This window comes from Medicago truncatula, chromosome 4, assembly GCF_003473485.1.
Source record: "Medicago truncatula cultivar Jemalong A17 chromosome 4, MtrunA17r5.0-ANR, whole genome shotgun sequence".
Classification (NCBI taxonomy): domain Eukaryota; kingdom Viridiplantae; phylum Streptophyta; class Magnoliopsida; order Fabales; family Fabaceae; genus Medicago; species Medicago truncatula.
In genome coordinates, this window is record NC_053045.1 from 57,350,168 (window position 1) to 57,373,347 (window position 23,180).

At 32.0% G+C, this 23,180-nt stretch overlaps 3 protein-coding genes across 4 annotated transcripts; 1 reads left to right on the forward strand and 2 right to left on the reverse strand.

The window, feature by feature from the left end:
- Positions 1-2,471: 2,471 nt before the first annotated feature.
- Positions 2,472-6,099, reverse strand: LOC11422341 (probable serine/threonine-protein kinase At1g54610). Of its 2 annotated transcripts, none has more exons than XM_039833433.1 (7): positions 5,428-6,099; positions 4,767-5,051; positions 4,372-4,668; positions 3,839-4,066; positions 3,579-3,679; positions 3,228-3,345; positions 2,472-3,129 (listed from the first exon to the last, which is right to left on the reverse strand). In XM_039833433.1, the coding sequence occupies exons 1-7, from the start codon at positions 5,752-5,754 to the stop codon at positions 2,839-2,841; spliced, it is 1,647 nt and encodes a 548-aa protein (XP_039689367.1). In that variant the 5' UTR covers positions 5,755-6,099; the 3' UTR covers positions 2,472-2,838. The 2 variants fall into 2 exon arrangements, with proteins under 2 accessions (XP_039689367.1, XP_003609580.1); XM_003609532.4 differs by having other exon boundaries at positions 4,372-4,689; positions 5,428-6,088.
- Positions 6,100-7,478: 1,379 nt separating this feature from the next.
- Positions 7,479-11,264, forward strand: LOC11415166 (uncharacterized). The gene is made up of 4 exons (XM_003609533.4): positions 7,479-7,645; positions 7,750-7,881; positions 8,941-9,189; positions 10,767-11,264. Exons 1-4 carry the CDS (start codon positions 7,574-7,576, stop codon positions 11,043-11,045), a joined length of 732 nt encoding a protein of 243 aa, XP_003609581.1. The 5' UTR covers positions 7,479-7,573; the 3' UTR covers positions 11,046-11,264.
- An 807-nt stretch (positions 11,265-12,071) lies between these two features.
- LOC11422342 (CASP-like protein 1D2) lies at positions 12,072-13,767 on the reverse strand. The gene is made up of 3 exons (XM_003609534.4): positions 13,418-13,767; positions 12,674-12,800; positions 12,072-12,574 (listed from the first exon to the last, which is right to left on the reverse strand). Exons 1-3 carry the CDS (start codon positions 13,627-13,629, stop codon positions 12,350-12,352), a joined length of 564 nt encoding a protein of 187 aa, XP_003609582.1. The 5' UTR covers positions 13,630-13,767; the 3' UTR covers positions 12,072-12,349.
- Positions 13,768-23,180: the final 9,413 nt, after the last annotated feature.

Consider the following 23,180-nt stretch of genomic DNA (forward strand, 5'->3'; position numbering starts at 1 on the left):
AGTCGAAGCAAATTACGAATTCTAAAACTTTTAAACAATATTTTAGTCTACTCTATATATAAGAAAATAAAATGTTTTAACTTCTAAGATATTTTATTGTATTTCACATATTTTCTCTGTTTGAGATATTCATGTTCTTTTATTTATTTTGTCGATAAAAAAGTATCACTAGTACCATTTTTTATACTAAAAGAGCCAAAGGCTCAATTAAAAAAACCTTCTCTTTTACTATAAATTTTTAAAATTCGCTATCTAAGTCGTTGGCGGCGGATTAATTTGAGATCACAGTTCATTAGACCATTTTCAGTGGGAGGGTCATAACCAGTTAAGACCCGATATCTATTAGGTACCTCCATTGGAGAGAATTTTTTCCAGGGTCTTACTTAAGACCTCATTTTTAAGCGGGATCCTCGCTCTTTTAATATTAAAAAATTAAAATGTAATGATATAAAGTTATTGATAATTGATTAATGGGTCTCATTTAAGGAATTTTTGTGAGATGCTAGGTTGGAGGGATAGAGTTCTTATTAGATACTACTATTAAAAAAATTATAAATAAATGATATGTACACGTGAAACCTATTTAAGTACTCAAAAATGAATGTCTTCATTATGGATGCTGTTAGCTGATTCTATTTAAGGACGGATTTATAGAAATTGACATCTCATAATTTGAATGAAAAACTCTTTGGAAGAGCATACTACAACCACGGGATAAGGATAACCGTAACCATGTGGGTTTTCTTTTAGTATTAGTATTCCATTCCAATTCCAACTTTCGGGGTAGTGGAACTGTACGGACTGATGATAATTTCCACAGCCCAGACAGTAGCTTCATCATGGACACAATACAATGATTATTGTCCCGCTTAGAAACGACAATATACCTCTTTCATTCAACCAAATGGTCCACCACAACACAATCATAAAGTAAAAACAATACAGCTTAGAAAACGTAGAAAAACATTACACTAATATTTTCGACAAATCTAAAACACCCCTTTTTAGTATAGTATTGTTTGATTTTGTCATTAACGGTTTGGCTAATTTTATGGTGCTGGATACACAAAAACGAATCTTCTTCGGGTTTTGTTAATGGTTAGCCTAGCATGAATGATCATTAAGTCAAGGTGATAACATAACATGAAATGAAAGGTGTAGTAGGTCTCATTTGTTGGTTGATACGTGACATGGTCATGCCTAAAATCTTCAATCTTCTAATTGCTTTTCTCCACTCAATGTTTATACAATGAATATTTTATATTCTAATAGTTTAAAGTATATATTTACCTCATTTTACAAGTTTGTCATATTGTTCTTTTTACATAATTCCGCTTTTTTGACACAAATCTGTTAAAATCTTATTATAAAATTTGATAATGGAGAGAATAAAATAAAATTGACAACATAGTCAGTTTGAAAGACAAAATCCTGAAGAACATGAATAATTTACCGTAGGTGAGACGACATACACCCAACAACAACAATAATACAATTTGTCACCAACTTAGCCAGATGAGAAAGATATCAACCAGTAGTGAGTATATCCAAACTCGTTTCAAAAAGGGTGTTATAAAAAGCAATCCCAACTATATGTTTCTTAAGATGTGCTTGTAGCTAGTTGTTTGGCAGCCTATAGTCTAGCCAGTTGTTTGCAATTTAATTTTCCGAGCTTTGATAAAAAATAAAAAAAAAAGAGAAAGATATCAACCAACTACGTTCAAAACGTGCATGAAAGTTTATTTATTTTTTAATAATAGGGTTATGAATGCATTGGTTCGCTGGTTAGAAAGTTGATAACTTAGCTGATGAGACGGTTTTGAAATGTAACTCAATCGACATGGTAGTTATGTATGTCAGTGTTGTTAGCCACGATCTTGGATGATGTAATACATGAATTAGTGGGTCAAGAGTGTGGCACATATGTGTAGCGTAAGTTCCTTAGCTGCTTTAAGTATACAAATATCCATTGTAAAGATTATTTTATATACACAATCAACCAAATATTTTTATCATTTTTTCTTTATTTTTCATGCAACTTCTGGTGCTAGTTCATCTTTCTACATTAGGCGCTCTTTGAAGTTGTCTAGAAACAGAATCCTTTTTTCTTTCTCAGTGTAATAGCTTGATAAAAAAGTATATCATTGTCATAAATGCAGGTACCATTCACGTATGCGGTACCAGAACAAAAGCAATCATGTATTGAAGCAGAACCTTTACCACGATTTCCGAAGGACGGTGTTCGTGCATAACCTTAAAGGAAGAAACCAAAAAGCTTAAGCAAAACATTAATTTTGCACATTTCACAGGTTGATGGCTAGCTGTGATCAAAGGGAGAACATTATGAGTGAATGTTAAAATTAGGGAGAATCATACTCATAGATCAATAAAACTGCTTGGAAAAACCACCTCGTTAAATGTTCATAAACTGTTTAATAAAGAAGAAAAATAGATTAAGATATACTACAAGATAAGATTAATAACCCTTTGATGATTGAGAAAGAAATGGGAGCAGGAAACACAATGTTTTCTATCTCACTTGTGACTAGAAAGAAATGGTACAATATCTTCTTGAAGCAGCATTTGCAGCATCAAAAATACTTAATTGTAATTTTTGGGCAAAAATGCTATTTAGTACAAAGCATTTCCATCACGAAATTCACAAATATCAATGTGATACTTTTTGTGGTGGAAATTTTAGTTCTGTATTTGTCGGATACATTGGAGGAATGAGTGATAGGAAACAACCAATCACATGTTGTGTACAATTTCGTGAGGCTTGTTTTCGCGATAAGTAGTATTTTCCTTTTTTGGTATTGTACTGAAACTCTTTACATTCTATCTTTTTATGTCCTTTGATGACTTCGATTGTATATGCCGGTCACCTGCCTTGTTCTTCTTTCTCCTTGGCGCACTCACCCTCGGTTCCACCAATGGGCCGGACCAGGTCTGAATATTTGGTTTATGATATGAGAAGTCTGTGGAACTAAATGGAACATCAGGAGGATCAAAAACTGGATTCATATGACATGAAGAACCAAAAGGATAGCCTAAAGTTCCATCTTGATGTGGAGGAGGAAACTTCTCACTTTTACTCTTAGCATTAGCGCGCGTTACCAGTCTCCATCTCTGTGATGACAAGAGTTAAACAATTACCGCAGTATTGAAAAATAAAAGTATTAGAAGTATTTTTTTTTTAAATGAATATAGTGCCTGATCTAACATACATCGATATTGGCTTGCAGCTCAGCATTGACCTCTGGAACTGGAATTCCCCTCCCACTTCGATCACGCGAACGAGATTTCTTAGCGCCAACAGCATCACCTTTGCCAACAGCTCTTAATCTAAAGTCATAAAATGGAAAGGAAAGAAGAGAAGTGAACTGAATTGACTTGAATGGCAAAATAACCTAATATATGGACATGTCAAATTTTTATTCACACGAAAATTCATAAGATATTTGAAACTCGCATTTAGAAGTTCAGAAAATTTTCGTCATGCATGTGTGTGTGTATTAGAACAAAGAAAATCTTGATGAAGTTAATGTTAGACTTCAAAACCAAATTTAAGTTGTTACCTTCTAGCTTCTTCGTCCCGAAGCTTTGTGTCCATCTCCTTACTGGGAGGATATTTTGGAAGGCTAGAGGGTTCACAAGCATAAGGTTGGGTTGTAAAGAACTGCAAAAAATAAAAAGTAACAGTAAACTTAGATTCTTACGTTAAATTAGTTAAACATTAAGGAATTCAAACAAAATTTATCGTATGTCAAACTTCGAACAACATACATGATCTATGTGATTTCACAAGATTCATTTAACAACTAGATTACTGTCTTACTTCGCTGTGCAATGCAGCAGTGGCAGTTTGACGTTCAGCTGGATCGATTGCCAGAAGGGTGTCAATTAGTGGTAATGATGATAGTGGGAAATCTTCAAATTTCTCTGCTATGCACCGTTTATATGATTGTTGTGGCTTAAAAATTGTAGCATGTGGCAACTTTGCCTTTTTCCAATATTCTTCAGAAGGAGAACCACATAGCTTAAATATCTTATGTAGTTGTTCCACCTATGAAGCATGAAGGATATTATATTATCAGCAATATGAAGAACCAGAAATCTCACAAACAAGTTGAAATATGCCCTTAGAGAAACAATACAATGAAATTAGTAGGATTTGGATTTGCTGGAGTAACAAATTCCACACAGTCAGCACATCGGTGGCCGTTGAATCATGACAGGACAATCTAGATTTCAAGCTCAATATTTAAGAGTTTAAAAAAAATAAATCATAATCTGCTACTTTCTCCATCGTCTGATCTCGGTCCAATTGTCACCGTTGTGACCACAGCAAATCCGAATTAGAGATCTTACCTCTGTTCTACCAGGCATAATAGGCCTTCCAGCCAATAATTCAGCAAGAATACAGCCAGCACTCCAAAGGTCGATTCCTACACCATAATCTGTGGCTCCAAGAAGAAGTTCTGGAGATCGATACCATAAAGTAACCACCCTACTAGTCATAGGATGTTTGTGATTAGGATCAAAGAAGGATGCTAATCCAAAATCAGCAATCCTGAGAATTCCTTCATTGTCAACAAGAAGGTTTGATCCCTTTATATCACGATGCAGCACATTACGGTTGTGACAGTGTTCCAGTCCAGAAAGTAGCTGATGCATGTAACATTTAACCTAAACAAGTTCCAAATCAAAAATATTCTTTTTGAATCATAAACAATTGCAATCACCTAAGGTAACTATTTCAATACCTGAGACATAGTAAACTTAATTGCGGGACTCGTTGAAAGTCCAGCCAAATCATGCTCCATGTATTGAAAGACAAGATACAAACTACATGACATCCTAGAAGTCACTAAACCTTCTAGTTTGATAACATTGGGATGATCAAGACGACGCAGAATCAGAATTTCTCTGGCCATGAATTTCACACTCTCTGGTTCTAAATTGTCAAAACGAACCTTCTTTAATGCAACAATTTTCCCAGTTATAGTATCCTTAGCTTTGTAAACATTGCTATATGTACCTTGTCCAATCTGATTGAAAAATAGTACAGAAGTAAGAGACTCAATCTCAATTTTAAGTTTACAACCAAACAACAAAAGAATCTACCATGTCTCAAATCCATATTACTATTTTCCAAAATGTTGATTACATTGACATGGGCAAACACCATAAACGTTAGAAATAGAATTGTGCTTACGTCTTCGACTGTGCAGTACCTGTCTATTATTTAGTACAGCTTATGTTTAATTAGTACGGTCCAATTTAAATACAACTAGTGTTTAAATACTAAGATCCTGCTCTCGAGCGGCTACTAATCAGTAAACTACGAGTTGCACACAACAATAAGCAATAAATTCTGAAAAATTCATATGAAGATAACAAAAACAAATCAAGGCATTGGCATACCTTATCAAGTTTGTGAAAAGAATCGGCCCTTCGAGGCGTCAATCCATGTATGGCTTCTCCAGCAACCTTGGAAAGCCAAGATGGCCACCCAGCAGCCACTTGTTCACCATGTATATGGTTAGGTGGATTGCTCAATTTTGGATTAGCCTTCAAAGATTGCCTCCTCTCTCTCCTTGCCCTTTGTCTCCTCCTCTTCTCATCCTCTCCACCATCTTGCTCATTTTTCATATCATTTTGAACCTCACACTCAAACTCCTCCACCTTAGCAACAACTTTCACTACCTCTTTCTTCCTTTCTGAACCCTCTTTCCCAAACACACACCCCATGTCTCACAATACACATTTACTCAACTTTTTCCTCACTTGCCACAACCACATTTTCTCTCATTCAAATGCAACACCACAGAGTTCAAAACCTGATAATAGTTTCTCCCACTGAGTTTTAAAAGCTGCAAATGGTAATAATCAAAGGAATGTGGCAATGGTAATTCAAAATATCATAACTTTACCAGACAAAAGTGATAAAGCAAATTATTTTGCAGACACCCCATAAATTGTGGTGCAGTTAAAGAAAATGAGTTAATAAGACTAGCTTTTTTACCACTGTCAAGGATATTTTTTTTGTCTGTAATTTCAGTATTTTTATGAATATATGAAATTGAGAAATGATTGGGGAACACAAAAATTGACATTGGACACCGTATTCCTATACGGTTGAGATACAATTTGGAGTTTTGAGGATTCGTTTTCAGTGTACATATGTTATACGGTGTGTATACATTGTTAATACTGTTTGTTTGTGTTCTAATATAATCATTTCTAAAGTGGAGTTACATAGTATAAAGAAGGCATGATTATGCCGTATTGATTGATTGCTTTACAATCTTCTCCGATGAGGATAGAAAAAGTTGAAGTATTAAGGACAGCTACAAAAAAACAAGGTTGGTAAGATAATTGACCTTAAACTGACCCAAGACATAGTGCATTGTCCATCCCTAATAATGTTGTATCATAAGATATATAAGTATCAAATATCAAGTGGTGAGTACCCGTATTTGATGATGTGAAAACTAACTATCTATGCATGTAACAATTTTTTTAGGGGATCTATGCTTGCAACATGTTTAGTAAAAAAAATAAAATAATTGTTATTGTTGCAGTTGTGGCTGTGAAAATCAAGCGAAAATATCTAATTACAATAATTGTCCATAATTCTTTCTGCTTTTTTTTATGAAGTTTGGTTTATTGTATGGAAAATGGTTTACGATATTGACCTGTTATTATCGCACCTATTATTTAATGACGTAGAACTCTAATAAGAGATATAAAAGTTAGAAATAAATAGACAAACTAACCACATGAGATAATAATCAAAGAAAAAGATACATGTTCCCCTCACGCTTCTTCTTTCTCACGCCTAAAACTATAAAAAGAATAGGTGTTATACGTAATTGCAGATTTTGTATTTTATTTATTTATAGAGCAGCTTCCAACTGATTTACTATCCCCTAAAAAAAATGTATTAATTAATGTTCTCAATTTATAAACTTTAGAAGTGAAGACTCAATTTTTCCAAAAAAAATAATTGAAACTTAATTTAATCTCTCGCGGTTTTTCCACAATCCAATTTAATTTCTATCAAAGAATTGTTGTACTCACTTAAATCTCATAAACAAAAAAATTACAATACACACTTTAAGAAAAATAGTTGAACTCATTTAATAAATAATTGTGTTCGAATAATACCAATAAAAAATGAAAGATAAATTTTACATTGAAAAGACAAATTTTTAAAACTTTTTGATATTAAATATATAATTTACAAAATTATATTTTTTTCGTTTTGATTGTACTGTGTTTGATTGTAAAATAGAGTCAAGATAAATTGAGAGACAAAATACTTGATAAAAACAATTATTTTTTAAGATATTAAAATAACATTTGTTTGAATAATACCTATAATTACTTCTCTCTAGCTATAAAAATGTGAAAAACTAATTTGAGTATTAAATTGAGGAAAATTATAAGTAGCAAATTGAGTGTTTATAGAAGTTATGTATATGCACAGAGATCAGGTACAGGTACAGGTACAGGTACACCTGATCCTTATGGTTATACAAACTGCATCATCATCATATCCAAAGATATGGCAGATTCTAGTTCATTCTTCATCTCCCTCCCTGAAGATATCAACTTCAAAATCGCTTCACTTCTTCAGGTTCCAATTTTCTAATTTCCATTTTACCTATATCATCATATCATGCATGCTACACCTTCCATTTCCATTTTCATTCACCCTTTTACTTCTTTCACGTTTTCCAGGTGCGTGATTTGTGTGCTTTGGGTTGCTGTTCAAAATTCTGGAGAAAACTATGCTTCTCAGATTCCATTTGGCACTCTCTTGTCACTAACAGATGGCCCTTACTCCATTCCTCTCTCTCCCCCTATATCAAGGTAGGGTACCCATGATTTTTTCTTATTTTTTAGATTCACCCAATTTCTTATTTTACCAAAGTTTGTTACTTTATTTCAATTTGGATTCTGTGTGATCATCAAAACTCTAAAAAAACCTTTTTCCATTTTTAAGTTCAACTATTTTTTAGGTTCAGAAGGAAATTGCCTCTTTGTTCCTTGTTGTTAAATTATTGTTGTTTTAGTGACTGGAAAATTTGGTTATACTCCCTCCTTCCCACCCTTGGCTCATTTCACACTTATTAAGAAAAAGTGTATAAGTGAAAGAGAGAGAAAAATGGGTTAGAGTGCCCTTATCAGCTATTGGTGCATTCTCTTTATCATAAATTCAAAGTATAATATATTGAATTGAGAGTGGTGAAAGTAATATTAATTAATGTTATAATTGAAAAAAAAGTAATTAATATTGTATTGAAAAGTGAAATGAGTCAATTGGACAATATTTTTGTGAAAATGGCTCAGTTATTATGGGACTGAGGGAGTATAATTTTGTAATCCTTAAGTCTCATATTCATGTTTGGATATGTAGCTTAGTTAAGTGCTTATAGCATTGGCGCTTATCATATGAGTGGTTAGGTATAAGTTATTTCTATAACAAAATATAAAATAAAGTCAAATTATTTTCATATAAGCTATAAGTTGTTTTCATAAACTATCTTAAAGAGATTATGGAAATAAGCTGAAAACAACTTATGGAGATGCTATTAATTGTTTTCATAAGGTCTCCTAAACAGTTTTATGAGTAATTATTTCAATAGGTAAGCTTAAATAAGTCAATCGAAATAAGCCCCAAGCATCACAATTGGAATTAATAAAAAATAATAAATGATTTTAGTCAATGAAACTTATTTTATCAAAGATTATGCACACTAAATGATTTTCCTAGAAAATGTGCAACCTTAAACGACACTTAATATGAGACAGAAAAATTATGTGTAATATCATTCATTATCATTATTGGCATATTAGATATTGAGCAGGTTTGGTTTGGGTAGTGTTATTACTGATATGTGGTGTAATTATTTGGAGTTTGGATTGCAGACATGGAGAAGATTGTACGTCGAGAGGCACGTCGAGTTGGGAATTAGAGCAGGGTCTGTTGAGAGGTTTTTGAAAGCATGTTCACGTAATGAATCGCTTGAGGTTGGAGACTATCTGCAAGCCTTTGAAATCATTAATGGCGCAAGGTTTGGTTTTGAAGACATCCAGAGGTTCCTGTTTAAACCTCAAATGAATGTGTTGCTTAACTTGGTTGGTGTGCATTATTGCATGACAAGCCTTGGGATTCCGGTATTCCATCCTTTTTCCCCCTCTTTTATTTTTTTTTGAGTATGGGTAGCTTACTTGGTTTTTCTAAGAGATTAAATGAGTTACGGAATAAAAGATCCACGGTTTGAATCCCGGCAAAGGGGAAAATACTAAGATAGCATTTAACATACTAACATTTGCTATTAGAAAAAAGAAGGGTCTTGCTAGCTAGTGCCCTTAGGGCATTAGTTAAGGAATCAATATATAGAGTTTTTCTTGAAAACCACAGCACTCAAAACATTTGTGATTTCAAAAACTACAATTTCAAATAAAACCTTGCTAATTTTGATCCCTTTACAAGTTAGAGCAGTGGTTTGCATTTTCCTCTTTCAAATTCTATCTTTTGCATATTGCCTGGTTTAGAATAGCTTCTGGTTTATGATAGCTTCTCCACTAAAATAACTGTATGATTTTTTACTTGTTAAAAAATAAAATGAGAGAGCTTCACAAAAGTTAAATGTCAACTTATTGCTGAAGCTAGAAAACATGGTTACCATTTGACATATGGTTTTACATTTTCCAACTGTGAATCCAAACAGCTGTTTCATTGCATGTACTAAATTTTTTTCAAGTTTATCTCAGCTAACTATTTGTACAAGTTTTTTTTTTTCTTGTTTTACATTTAACTCAGAAAGTCACCTATCCGGTTCCTTGCTTCAACTTCTTCATAGATATTTATAATTTTCTGCCAATCAAATAAAATATCTTTTGGTCAGTTTTATTACATAGGGTGGTTTTTTCGATAATTAGAAGTTTATTGATAAGGATCTAAGCGAAAGGCCAGTCAGAGATCAAATACAAGTCATCTGTAATCTGCGATCACAGATAAAACACCTCATACTCCGACTATTCCTCGCAAAGGACACAGGGATAAACTCTAAGATTTGAACACGCCTAATATTAGCCAACTCTAAGAAGAGCTACTAGCCTAAAAAATTATTTGTACAGATGCTCAAAATTGCTTTGTTTCTTGAAAATAAGATAATGTTTTCTAACAGCTCCTAATCTTATCATTTTTTTACTTTCTCCCAAATTTGCATGCTTCGAAGTTTAAAAGATAAGGTGTATGTTTTCATCTTTTACCTGCTTTCTTTTCCTTTGAATATCATTTCAATCCTTTATTCCTTGATTTTTTGTATAGAAACATGAGAAATGAAGAAGATAAAGTTGAACCATGTTCTGTAATATATGTTTTGCCACTTTTCTCTCTCTCCCAAGGAACACTTTATATAGAAATTGCTATTTGACATATTATAGTGTCTCAAATATTTAATTATATAGTTTGCCTTATGTTTTACCCCTTTAGAGTGAGGGATGCTCATTAGACGGTGAAGTGCATAGTTTTAACGCTTGATTTACGGTTAAGATTGTGATTAGTGAAACTGTTAAAATCCCAACTGATAATTTGGTGGTCAACGATTATAATCCTACAACTTATTCTCTAAATCACATCCCTCACTTTAGAGAAGACAAATTGGAACAATACCTTATCGAGCTAATCTTTTGAAGGATTAGATAAGAGTGATGTGTATTTCATATGCAAGTGTCTCTGTTGGCAGGGTGATGATCTTGTAGAAGCCCTTCGGACTTGTGAGATATCAAATCGGCATGTATGCGTCAAGTGGTGGAAACTTGGTAGGTGGATCTATGGCTACCGCGGTAGGGATGAGTTACTTTTTCGTTGGGTTTCTTTGGCAGATCTGGCAACAGAAGACGGTGAGTCTGTTTTGGGAGTGCTTCGTCGAGGTACTGTTCATGAGGTTTTACGTGTTCAGATATCTGCCATTGGTCATAAGTCAATTCCTTGGTCCTATCAGGTTACCCAGAGATTGGAATAGTCACAAGGATATCACCTAAAAGTGTTAATATTTATTAGCACCAACTATAAGTGTCCATATTTATCAGTAATAGCATGTGTGAATATCTATTAGTATGTGTATAGTTATAGTTTTACAAAATTCTGCAATAATGATACATGTGTAGTATATCATCAAAGACAGTACAGTGATAAATTATAATGCTCATTATCTTCTTCCCATTGGAATGTTAGATCTCCATATCTCGTCTATAACTTAAGAGTTCACAAACTTGAATTTTGGCAGCACCTTATAAAATGAAAAGAAGACATAAAGGTTTTGGTGATGTTACTTGTTAGGCACATTTAGTAGTTCTGTTGTTATATGTATACACACACTGCTATTCAACAAAAAAAAACTTACAGTGCTATTAGATTTTTCATGTGAGTGATTGCCAAGCTCATAATATGACGATGAGAAGAACAACAGCACCTTTAAGTGCTGCAGCATGGCCTACTAGTACTTGTATTGTTAACAATCTCTCTTCTTCTCGCCGGTAAAAAATGCCCTATTCAATTGTTTCATACATTGTAGCAAATGCATTGCGTGTGTAGGTGAAAGCACTTGTTTTGTGGTTAAATTTTTTCTAACCTGCGGGAACTGTGGCTTTTGCTTCCAATTTAAACAACTTTGCATCAATAACATAGCACCATTCATAACCAACCATGCTACTGTAACTTTTCCGGTTAGGAGTTAAAATGCTCTTTAAAGAGGAGAAACTATCACATCTTGTATGGGTATAGTCTCTCACTCTCTGTGACATGCTATGATACTGGTTTTAAATCACAGCCACATCACGTTTATTGATATATTACATAGAAACGTTTATTGATATTTCATAGAATTGTTGAATGTTGCTGATGTAACTTCAATTATGGTCGATTTAAGGTCACATGGACATCAAAAATATTTTTTAGATGTTGTTATATAAACTCCGTTCGTAGGCTGTTTTACATAGAATAGATGGTTGGTTTGCACAATTACAGTACAAATCATTAAAAGAGAATGTTTTCTTGGTTAATTATTCAATCTATTTTATATTTGAGGGAGCAAAATAACCCAAAATCATGTGCCACACTAATAGAATGTAAAATACAATGTGCTCCTTGGTAGATAATTACACACATTTACAAGAACAATGAAAGCAAACATTCACAAAAATAGAAGTCAATTAAACATTAATAAATCACTAAACACACTATCTAATTACTTAACAAACAATTCACTACAAAGATAAATAAGTGCATATATGTGTGAAGAAGAATGATCCACAACTTTCTTTGAATCTACTTTGGAACTCGACTATGAATGCTGTGAGCTGAAATCCAAATGAGCAAAAGAGTGACAATGCTACCAAACAATCCAACTCCTACAGAGGCACCAATATGCCTACAAAATTTGTCGTAGATGTGGCAAATTTTATGCCAATCAGTATGCTTGTTTCCCTTCAAACCCAAATATGCAACACTCCCAGCTGTTCCTGTTGCTGAAGCTAATATCCCCAACATCACCTGCAAGAGAATCATTGGATAATGTTTAAAAGGAGAAGATTAGTATAATAATATTTAGCAAGGTAAAAAATGAAATTAAAAGGCTAATTGATCAATTACCGCATCCCAGAAGATTAAATGGAGGAGAAGTTTGGTTTTGAGGTTTGGCTTTCGGATGGCAGAGAGTGATATAAAAGTTGTAATGATACTATAAAGCCCAGCAACAGAGAATGCAGCCACAAAATATCTGTGATTATTGAACATTATAAATGTCAAATTAATTGCAAGTTGATAAAAACAATTAATATCAATGAGAACAAGGTCTTAAAATATGGTGGAGAAAGCAAAGCTGTACGTAGAAATCAAATGGAGAATTGGCTTCTTACATTGAAATAATAATAATAATAATAAATGGTGTATTGGTATTGCAAAATTACAAATAATTTGAAACATAAAAATATTCTAAATAACACACATAATGAGACAAAGAGAATAATTCTCACTATTGGCAAGTATAATTTCTTACCCGTACAATATCCTTAGTTATGTGTCATAAATTATGAAACAATTTATACAAGAAAAAATGAAGAAACAAAACTGTAACATAAATGGAAAAGTTGTTAAGCTTAGTATCCAAATCCATTTTTTTTACATAATTTCTTGGCGTTGATATATACGTGTCGAATTAAAGTTTGAATTTCAACCGAGAGAGGTGTATATTTCTAACATGACTATCTTCCATAGTAGGAACTACTAAGAAACCAAAGAATATTGCAAATAACTAAAATAAGCAGACACATATATAACAAACATAAAACTTAGCAGACTTAGCAAACTTAATAGTTGTTATCATGCAAAACTTACACAAAGGCTGGTGAGTATCTAAACTTGGCTGGTCGTGGCACAGGTAGATATACTGTTTGATTACCAGTAACCATCACAACAACTGATGCCACTGATGCTGCAAACAACAGAAACCTTAGGATCAAATCAAACTTAGAGTGATCAACACCAACCGAAGAAGCCGGAGCCGGAGTTGAAGATGATTTGTACTCAGGATCACCAGTAGAAGCCATGTCTTGCTCAGTAAAAATTGGTTATATTAGTTTGGTTTTAATATCAGCTATTTATAGAATGGTGACTACCTATAGCTAAGGATAAGGATAGTTGAACAATGAATACTTACGTTTGCAAATATATATAGATAGATAGATATGGACTAGTATGAAGGAGGCAAAATACCAAGAAAGTTGTAGCAACATGCAAATAAATTAAGTTAGAGTTTTCTGCACGCAAGAGGTTGGTTTTGAAGTTTGAACAAAATTTTGTGTTAGTTGACGTGTGTGTATGTATGTGAATATAATGAGGCTGCAGCACAGCTAATATTACAATATATTTAATTAATTAATATAAGAATATTTTATATGGGCTTACTTTCAAGTTTCAAAGGTTCACACATGTGATATCCAGCTTGATGACTTGGTCTGTTGTGATCTTGGCTTTGGAATTAGCAGTGATAATTATTGAGGAAACGTCCATCGTTTACCTTTGCGTCCGCCTATTAAAATAAAACTATAAAAGTATCATTGGATTGGAGTGCTTTTTTAGCTTTGTTCCTAACTTCTTGTTTGCAAATATCACTCAAATTTGTCTTATATGGCATTGATGTAGAAAAATATACACAAAAGAGGAAATTAAATATCTTATTTTGTACGTGAAATCTAGGTTTATCCCAACCTACCCACTTTATTTAAATGATTTTAATCATTTTGTACCGTAAATAACTCAGTTGAAGGACGTTGCCGTATACCTTATTCATCTTAAGTGAGAAATTTATATCCATTAAACGATTGGACAAAAAAATTAAGAACCAAATTTATATGATCATATACAATTTCAACAATTGATTTGAGTATTTACGTCATACATAAAAGGAGTGCACAAAATTCTAATTTCTAAATTATTAGTTTGATTTTTTAAAAGTCAATACTTCTATTCTCTCAACAAAATGTATGATGCTCTCATATTCTTCAACCGTTGATTCTTCTCTATTCATGTACTGCGTTATTTAAAATGTATGTGCAGAAGTAATACATTACTTCTTTTTTTTTAAAGGGATACATTACGTGCATTACTCTCAAGTTATCATTATCCATTTTATATTTTTTATAAGAAACTAAATTAACCCTCTTAAATTGGCACCGGAAAGAATCGAACACGAGACATCGAGGAAAGAAACTAAATTAACCCCCTTAAATTGGCACCGAAAAGAATCGAACACGAGACATCGAGGAAGAGCACACTCTCAGGCCTTAAGCCAACACCACCAGACCAACCCAAGTGGGTTTTTTATTATCCATTTTATATTAATGAGTACATCAATATATATATTTCACCATATTTTTTATAAACTTTCTTTCTCATAAATGCAAAGTAAATGATGATAGATAAATAGAGCAAATTCGAACTTTAGAGCGGAATTGTGTACCTTGGCAACAAGAAGGTTAGAAAAGCATAGATATGGGATATATCACGTTTTTCGATGTAATTTGTGAACGACTATCATGTTTCAAATATTATATATATTGTTGCTTCTTCACCCTATTATATAGTCAAGTTTTCCAAAAATTCATATTAAATATCAAAATAGAGTTTAATCACATTGATCTATATTAATTTGCTAGTTTATTTAAACTTAGATCATATTATTTTTTTTAAAAATCTTCATATAAAATATGTTTTTAAACATGTTAGTAGGTCATACCAAACTTACATAAAGGCAGATTTGGGTCATAAAATTTTTGATAGACCAAACTTAAACATTGTAAAGCATAAGGCAGCTTAACTTATTTCCACCCTAATAGACAATGGTACTAAGTCGTGATGGCTTCGTGAGAAATCCTCTTATCATATTTAGCATCATAGATCCACTAATATGTTCCATCAATCTTAAAAGTTAATTTCTCTTTTATTCTTAATCCACTAATACTGCAAAACTTATATATAAAAAAATTTGTTTTTGGAGAAAAAACAAATTTTGTTTAAAAATATTATGAATTAGTTATATTCTAAAATAAGAAATACATCTAATAATTTATCTTAAAAGTTAATTTCTATCTACTACTATAATACTTGATAAAAAAAATATATATTTAATTAATTTGAAAAGAAACTTATATCAAGGGAAACTTTTTTCCAAAAGATGATTATAATTAAGGACTGTGAGAGTAATAAAACATATTCCCTCCGTTTAAAATTGTATGACGTTTTGGGCATTTCACACATATTAAGAAAAGCAATTAATATTGTGTGGAAAAGAGATATTATGAGTTGTTTTATAAAATTGTCCTTAATAAATAATATGGGAAAAATAAATGAAAGAATTGAAAGAAGAGAGTAATAAATAGCTAAGGTTATAATAGGAAAAGTAACATTAATATTGCATTGGTATCAGCGGCGGATCTCTGCACAGACCCGCAGGAGCCGCGGTACCCCCAAAAAAAAAGGATTTTTTTTTTGTATATAGGAAACTACTATAATGCCCTTGATACAATTGTTTTTTACATGCTTTGTCCTTCTCTGGTACCCCCTCTCCATTCACCTCCCGTCTCTCGCGAACTCTCTCTAGCACCCCTTCACTGGGCTCTTCAACTTCGGCGACGGCCATGCTATGAGGCTCTTAAGTCTCAGTCTCTGGCGCGGTGGAGGCGCTAGGCATCTGCTATCTTACTCTCTCAGATCTCAGTCACTTTCAGGTTTGTTTGTTTGTTCTATGTTTTTTCAGTTCACTTCTTTGTTCCCTTTAATTTTGATTCTTTTACTTCAGGAGTTCAATTTGTTTGTTTTATTGTTTGTTTATTTTCTTTAAAATTATCATTTGGTTCAATTCAAAGTTTGTATGGAATTATTCTATGTTGCATGAACCCTAGAAATAAAAAAAATTGGGGGAAACTTAAACCCTTTATTTCCTGAGTTGTTTGATTCAATTGGGGGAAGCTTGAACCCTTGATTTCCTATGTTGTTTGATTCAATTCTATTATTTCGTTTGTCAAAAGCAAAATGGCTTAATTTCATGATGCCCATGGATAAATTTTTTACTGTTTCTAATTTAGGCTTAATTTTTCCCTTTTTAATTTGCTAATGTGAGGGTTAATACGAGGAATCTGAATCTTGTGACTCGGTGACTAACATCTCTAATTCCATCTCTAATTCTTAGCTTGATTCTAATTATTATGCATTGTTTATTTATTTCTCTTTGTTTTGTGTTCTTAGACAATGTGCCTTTTTCAATTACTTGCTTGAGTCATTGTTCTTATTCTCCCTTTCTTGTTTTATTTTGTTATTTATTATTTATGTGTGAATTGTGCATTTTGTAGGAGTAATAATGCAATGATTCAACCAGATGAGCAGCCTTGAAAGGAACCTCTTCGTCAATGTTTTCAGCCTGCCCAAACCTCTGGCGATGATTCAAAGGAGTGAAAGACAACAGGGGTATGCTTGTGTGGTTACTTGCAAGATAATAAAAAGCATCTGACTTGTAATCTTTTTAGTCAGCTGTACAGCGATAATTCTAGAAATAGGTGGTTAGTTTTTGTTGATTTCAATTTGGTTTTGTGTCAAGCTGGAAAAAAAATGGAGGTAATCCTATTGATAGTAGTATTACTAACCAGTTCAAAGACACTATCCAGCAGCGTGGCTTTAATGATTTGAGCTACATTGGGGATATTTTCATCACATAAAAGCTAGATTGGACAGATTCTTAGTTAGCAATGTATATGTTCCATAATTTTTCTAATATACAAAGGTATGCCTCTGATCATATACCTTTACTTTTTTAAAAAAATTTTTAACTCTCATTTGGATATATTGTTAAAAAAAAAAAACACTCTCATTTGGATATAATAGTTGCGGCTCCCCCCAATATTTTGGGCAAGATCCGCCACTGATTGGTATTGTAAAGCGACATATAATTTTGGACAAATATTTTTCCTAAAGCGACATACAATTTGGGACGGAGGGAGTACTCCCTCCGGTCTCAAATGTAAGAAACAAAAAAATAAAATTGGTGGTCTCAAATATAAGAAAAAGTATAGTAAAATGAACCTATTAAATGCCACAATTCCAATTTTACCCTCATTAAACCCACTTCATCATTAATATCTTTACTACTCCAAAACAAAGGTAAAATTAAAAAAGGGTTTGTCTAACATGTGCAATATTGCATATGTTAAGGTAACTAAAAGTAGTAACTTTTCATTGAAAACCAACAATTGTTGATTAAATGTTACATATTTAATACTCCCTCCCGTCCCTATATATAAGACCCTTTTGCCAAAATCACGGGAATTAAGATAGTGGATATTTGTATTAAAGTTGTTTGTAATCACTATTGTTTTTACAATTTTATCCTTTAAGAAATAAGGTTAGTTTATGTTTTCAACATGTTATTTATTGTTGATTGAAGAAAAAAATGTATAATAAATAGAGGCATGTATGTAAAGAAATAATTAATGTAGTTTGAAATAACAAAGGGGTCTTATAAAAAGGGACAAATTTTTTCTTCAAAAGGGTCTTATAATTAGAGACGGAGGGAGTATAAAAAACACAAGTTCCAAGTCAAAGTTACTAATTTAAACTTCTTAACACGTGCAAATTTGCACATGATAGAAAAACCCATTAAAAAAATATCACTTTTTATAATAACTTAAATGTGGTCAATCCACTTTCTTAATATGTGTGCATTTCTTTTTTGTTTCTTATATTTGAGATCGGATGAAATATTATTTAGCTCAAAAATTAAGATTTTTGTAACATGTTCTTCGGTGCAACTTTTTGTAGTTCCAGACATCAAAAATGAAATTGAACCCTCATAATGAAGCCAAAATTAAGGTTACATAACGTAGATCGTAGTCTATGACCATTTACTTTCATACGGAACCTTCACGACTTTAATTTATCGGCAGCTAATGTCGTAGGGTACTAGTGGTCCGTAAAATTATTACTCCTTCTAATCATTATTATGAGCAAAAAAAAATATTTTTTAAATTCATTGAATAAATGATGTACGTGGTATATATTAATGTTTACATATATCATTCATTCAATAAACCTAAAAAATTATTTTTTACTTATAGTAGTGACCCGAGGAAGTATGTCCTATCTTTCATACGTACGATTAGTATATGATTTTGACATGTCGTACCGTGTATGGTTCTCCCGTCACAGTTGAACGACATAACGCAATTGAGTTGATTAAATGGTTTATGTCTTATTCAATCAGATGACCAAGTCTTGTTCCTATCTTAAATAATCATTTGATAGATACAAATAGATTATATATCCAAGTGTAGAAACAGGCCACAAATATGACCATATGAACTTTGATTGAATTTCATTAATTTGCTTGAAAAATTGGGGAAAATATTTTTTTAGACGAAATTACAAACTCCCTTCACACAAAATGGAAAAACACAAATTTAACATGAAATTAAGAGTGGTGATACATGTACACTCTCATGTGGGTAAGATGAATTTACCAGAATATCCTTAATGCATGAAGTGTACAATAGGGTGTATGATTAAAGGATGTTCATATAACATTTTCCTAAAATTAAATACCACATAAAATATCCAATCTAACAATCTTAACATCCGGTTTTAGTTAGACCTTTGCAAAGTTCGTTTAATTTGCACCTATATTTAAAAAGAAAATACTCATTTTTAACAAATGCCGTTGATTCAAAAAAGCATACAAACATAAGAAAGGTATTAATGGTGTGATATTATTTTTTAAGGGTACTAGTATTATAGATATGATTTTCACCTATTCCAATTTGTCCAGTCAAATATAGAAATAATTGCATGTATGTTGATGTTGGATCATGAGAGCAGTTCGAAGAAAGAATCATTCATATTTTGTCAAGAATAATCATACGTGTGAGTTAGACGTTATGTTTTAACATAAGATATTGAATTTATGATTCATCTTACTTAAATATTTTGCTCAACACTCACTTTTCTAAGTAAAATGGAGTTTCTAACTTACACTTGTCACACAACAATCTTTCATTCAAGTGTGCGTTCATCCACAAACACTTGCACTTGCACTTACACTGTTGTTGGCCGTACTCAACATGACACATCGTAAGAACATCATTGTCATGAAGACTTTTTACACAAGGAGTCAGTTTAAATTATTGTCGAACCGATACCACTGTTGGTTAATGAGAAGAGTCTGAGTGATTATTCATAGATTGAGTCAAGAACAACCATACAAATGAGTTGAACATCACATCTTAACCCGAATTCTTAGGACATTAGATGTATAAATCCTTTTACTTAAATAATTTACTCAACACTCAAATTTCTAATCAAAATAAGATTTCTAACTCATATTCTATTGTATCTTCTACTTAAAATTTCAACACAAAATATCCAAGATAAATAGCAACACAAGTTAATTCTGTTGTTGCCTACGCATCAATGCATGGTAGTTGTGGGATTTGAGTTGTCTACATGGTTACATCAAAGTCCAACTATCGAAATTTCAATATACAGATTTTAAATAATTTAAAATATAATATGATCGACTATGTGCATTTCACTACAGCTCACGATCATAAATGTTCACAAATTGTGATTTTTATATTGGAAGAAAAAAAAAATGGATTGCGATCTTGTTTGCATTGACCAATCAACTTTCCCATTTGTGCAGCTCACTAATGCAAAGCCTGAAGCATGCACCAGAGAGATGTGTTTTCTTTTTAATTCATTATTTATATTGTGTCTGGATTATTTTTTTTATTGATCAAAATTATCTCCTGGTGATTTAAATGATGGGAATTGATGAATGTTAGCAGTTATTTATATATCTTCATACTTAATCGTTTCCATCGTCCTTCCTCATGTTTTAGGGATGTTAATTTATTTATATCTGCAGATGGAGATCTCTATAAAGACCGCTCTTGGGACATTGCGAACAGGAGTTTTTCCCATGCATGTGGAAAAACTATAGTCCCATGCATGTGGATCTTCTTCATACTTGATCTCTTCATAAATAAAAAATAAAAAATTAGTTGATGTCATTTATTTTTCTCAAAGTTTCTTGTATTCGATATTGTAGGTAGTATCAAATTTTTTTAAAATCTATATTTTAAATTCATTTAATTAATGATATATATGATCTTTATTGTAGACCACATGCATCATTTAATGAATGAATCTAAAATAGTAACTTTTACTTATAATATTGACCGAAAGATGTCCTTGTTAATACTATTTTACCTATGCACACATTTATTATTTTATCTTTTAATGTCTCATTTGTTAATTAATAGTACTATCTTTTTTTTACGTGATTTTAATAGTACTATCTTGGTCCCTTAATGAGAGACGGTTTATTTAAATTTACAATAATAAAAATCAAAATATATTTTGGTAAAAAAGAATCACAATATCTTGATCAAAAAATAATCACAATATTAATCTTCTCTCTCATATGTTATATTCGTTTCTTTTTAACGAGAGTAACCTACTAAAATTGACAACGGAAAATTGAAGTATAAGATTTTAAGATGAACACATTCAAGGTCACATTCATTAAAATCATAGTACTATTCTCGTGAGCTTAACTCCTTGACACCTCACTTATCCACATTTATAATGTGTGAGCTCTAGTCATTAGATTACTCGAGGAAAAAAATCATAATACTATGGGGTATTAATTTAAAAAGTTTAATGTCGTAATGTCCTGCCTTGAAGGATTCATATGAGAGACCGAGGCGTTGATTGTTCTCGTTCATGTGTTTTTGCACTTTTGTGAAGAAATGGTGAAGATGCTTTCCATTTATTTTGTCAATGTGCAAGGACTAAATAATTTAGCTTGCTGGAAAATGGTGATATGTGGAATGGCTTATCGGGAATTTTTCACCAGCTGAGCAAAAATCATATCCCCTAATGGTATGGATTTTTGTGTTAAACTAGCTAACACGCATTTCAAATAAATTATAGGGATTTTTACGTAAAAATAACATGCATTTTGTTTCGGTCCGACCAAAATGTCAAAATCACTTGACAAGACTCAATTATAAGATAAAACCTAATAAGGCTTCAGAGCAATTTTAAATAAGTTTATTCTCTCCCTAAAATCACTTGTCCTCCTTGTTTTCCATCTGATTTAAGCGTCACAGCGCATATATAGATATCCCTTCTGTTTCATCGGTAATGTGACTATTTTCATATATTTCGACGAGATCTTCAACAACGAGACACATTTTTTATCAATTCGTCATCAATATGAGATTCTCTATCTTACTCAAAATAGTCTATATCCATTAATTATGTAAACATCTTACTTCAAACTCATTCAACTTTCAACATCTCTTAACTTAGCAACCAACATGCAACATACATGGAGTATCTCTTTATTTCTCCGCAGAAATTGACCAACATTAATTAGTTGGGCGTTCAAATAAAATTGAAATTTAAAAATGTAAATTCAATGCAATCCTTGACTAATTAGCAAGTTAGAGAGTTTACGAAGAAATGGACAAGCATGCATGATCAGTTGGCAGTTGCTCAGCTCCGTCTATCGGGTATTAATTACTTGTTGACAACTTACTGCACACCCACCCTTCTGCCTCATATGCATTCCACGTCAAGGCTTCATTTGTTTTCGGCAATTAAAAAAAGGAAAATGATAAATATTATCATTTTATTCATTTTAAATTAAATTAAATTAAATTAGAGAGTCGTTGTGACATTAGCGGCAAAGACATTACATATTATATATAGAGATTGAGGTTTAAACCTCAAACACTCCACTTATTTACTTTAAGAGGAGGTGTGTTCAGTCATTAAACGATGACCAAAAAAATAGAGAATGATATATTTTAGCAAATGATATATATAGACACACACTGTTAATGAAAGATGGCAAGAAGAGAAATTGAGAAGAGAGAAGAATAAATGGTGGGCCTCATACCTTTTTTGTTTCTCTTCAAAAGTGAGAAGAAAGAGGGAAGAAGACAAAAAAGTTTATTATGCCGTTGGTTTTTTAATTGATCATAAATTATAATGTTGTCTTATCAAGGATATTTTTGTCTTTTTAAAAATAATAACATTTGTTTCTCTTCTATTTCTCTCTTCTTTATCTTATACCAAAGAATACATCAAATCTTCTCTATTTCTCATCATTTTCCCTCTTCACAAACTCTCTCTTACTTATTTCTCTTTTTCTAACTTCTCTTCCGAACCAAACACACCCTTAATGTTTCATATTTGAATCCTTTGAATGACAATTTATGTAAGTTAGTCCATACAAAGTTTTACTTTTAATTTAATTCGGACCCTCGTTAGTGAACGATTGAATTGATTCTAAATTAGTCTATCATTGAATTTGATATTGAGTTTAATGAAAAAATGAAGAGAATATAATAAACAATTCATTTAAAACCTATAAATTGCTTATTATATTTATTTGTGTTTACTAAAATCGATATAAAAAAAATAGTTTCTACGATATCTTCGTACAAATTGAAAGAATTTTATACTTTTGTTTCATAAACCAATAAATTCACAATAATGTTTATGAATCAAAAAGTTGTTACAGAAATTTCATTGTTTTTTT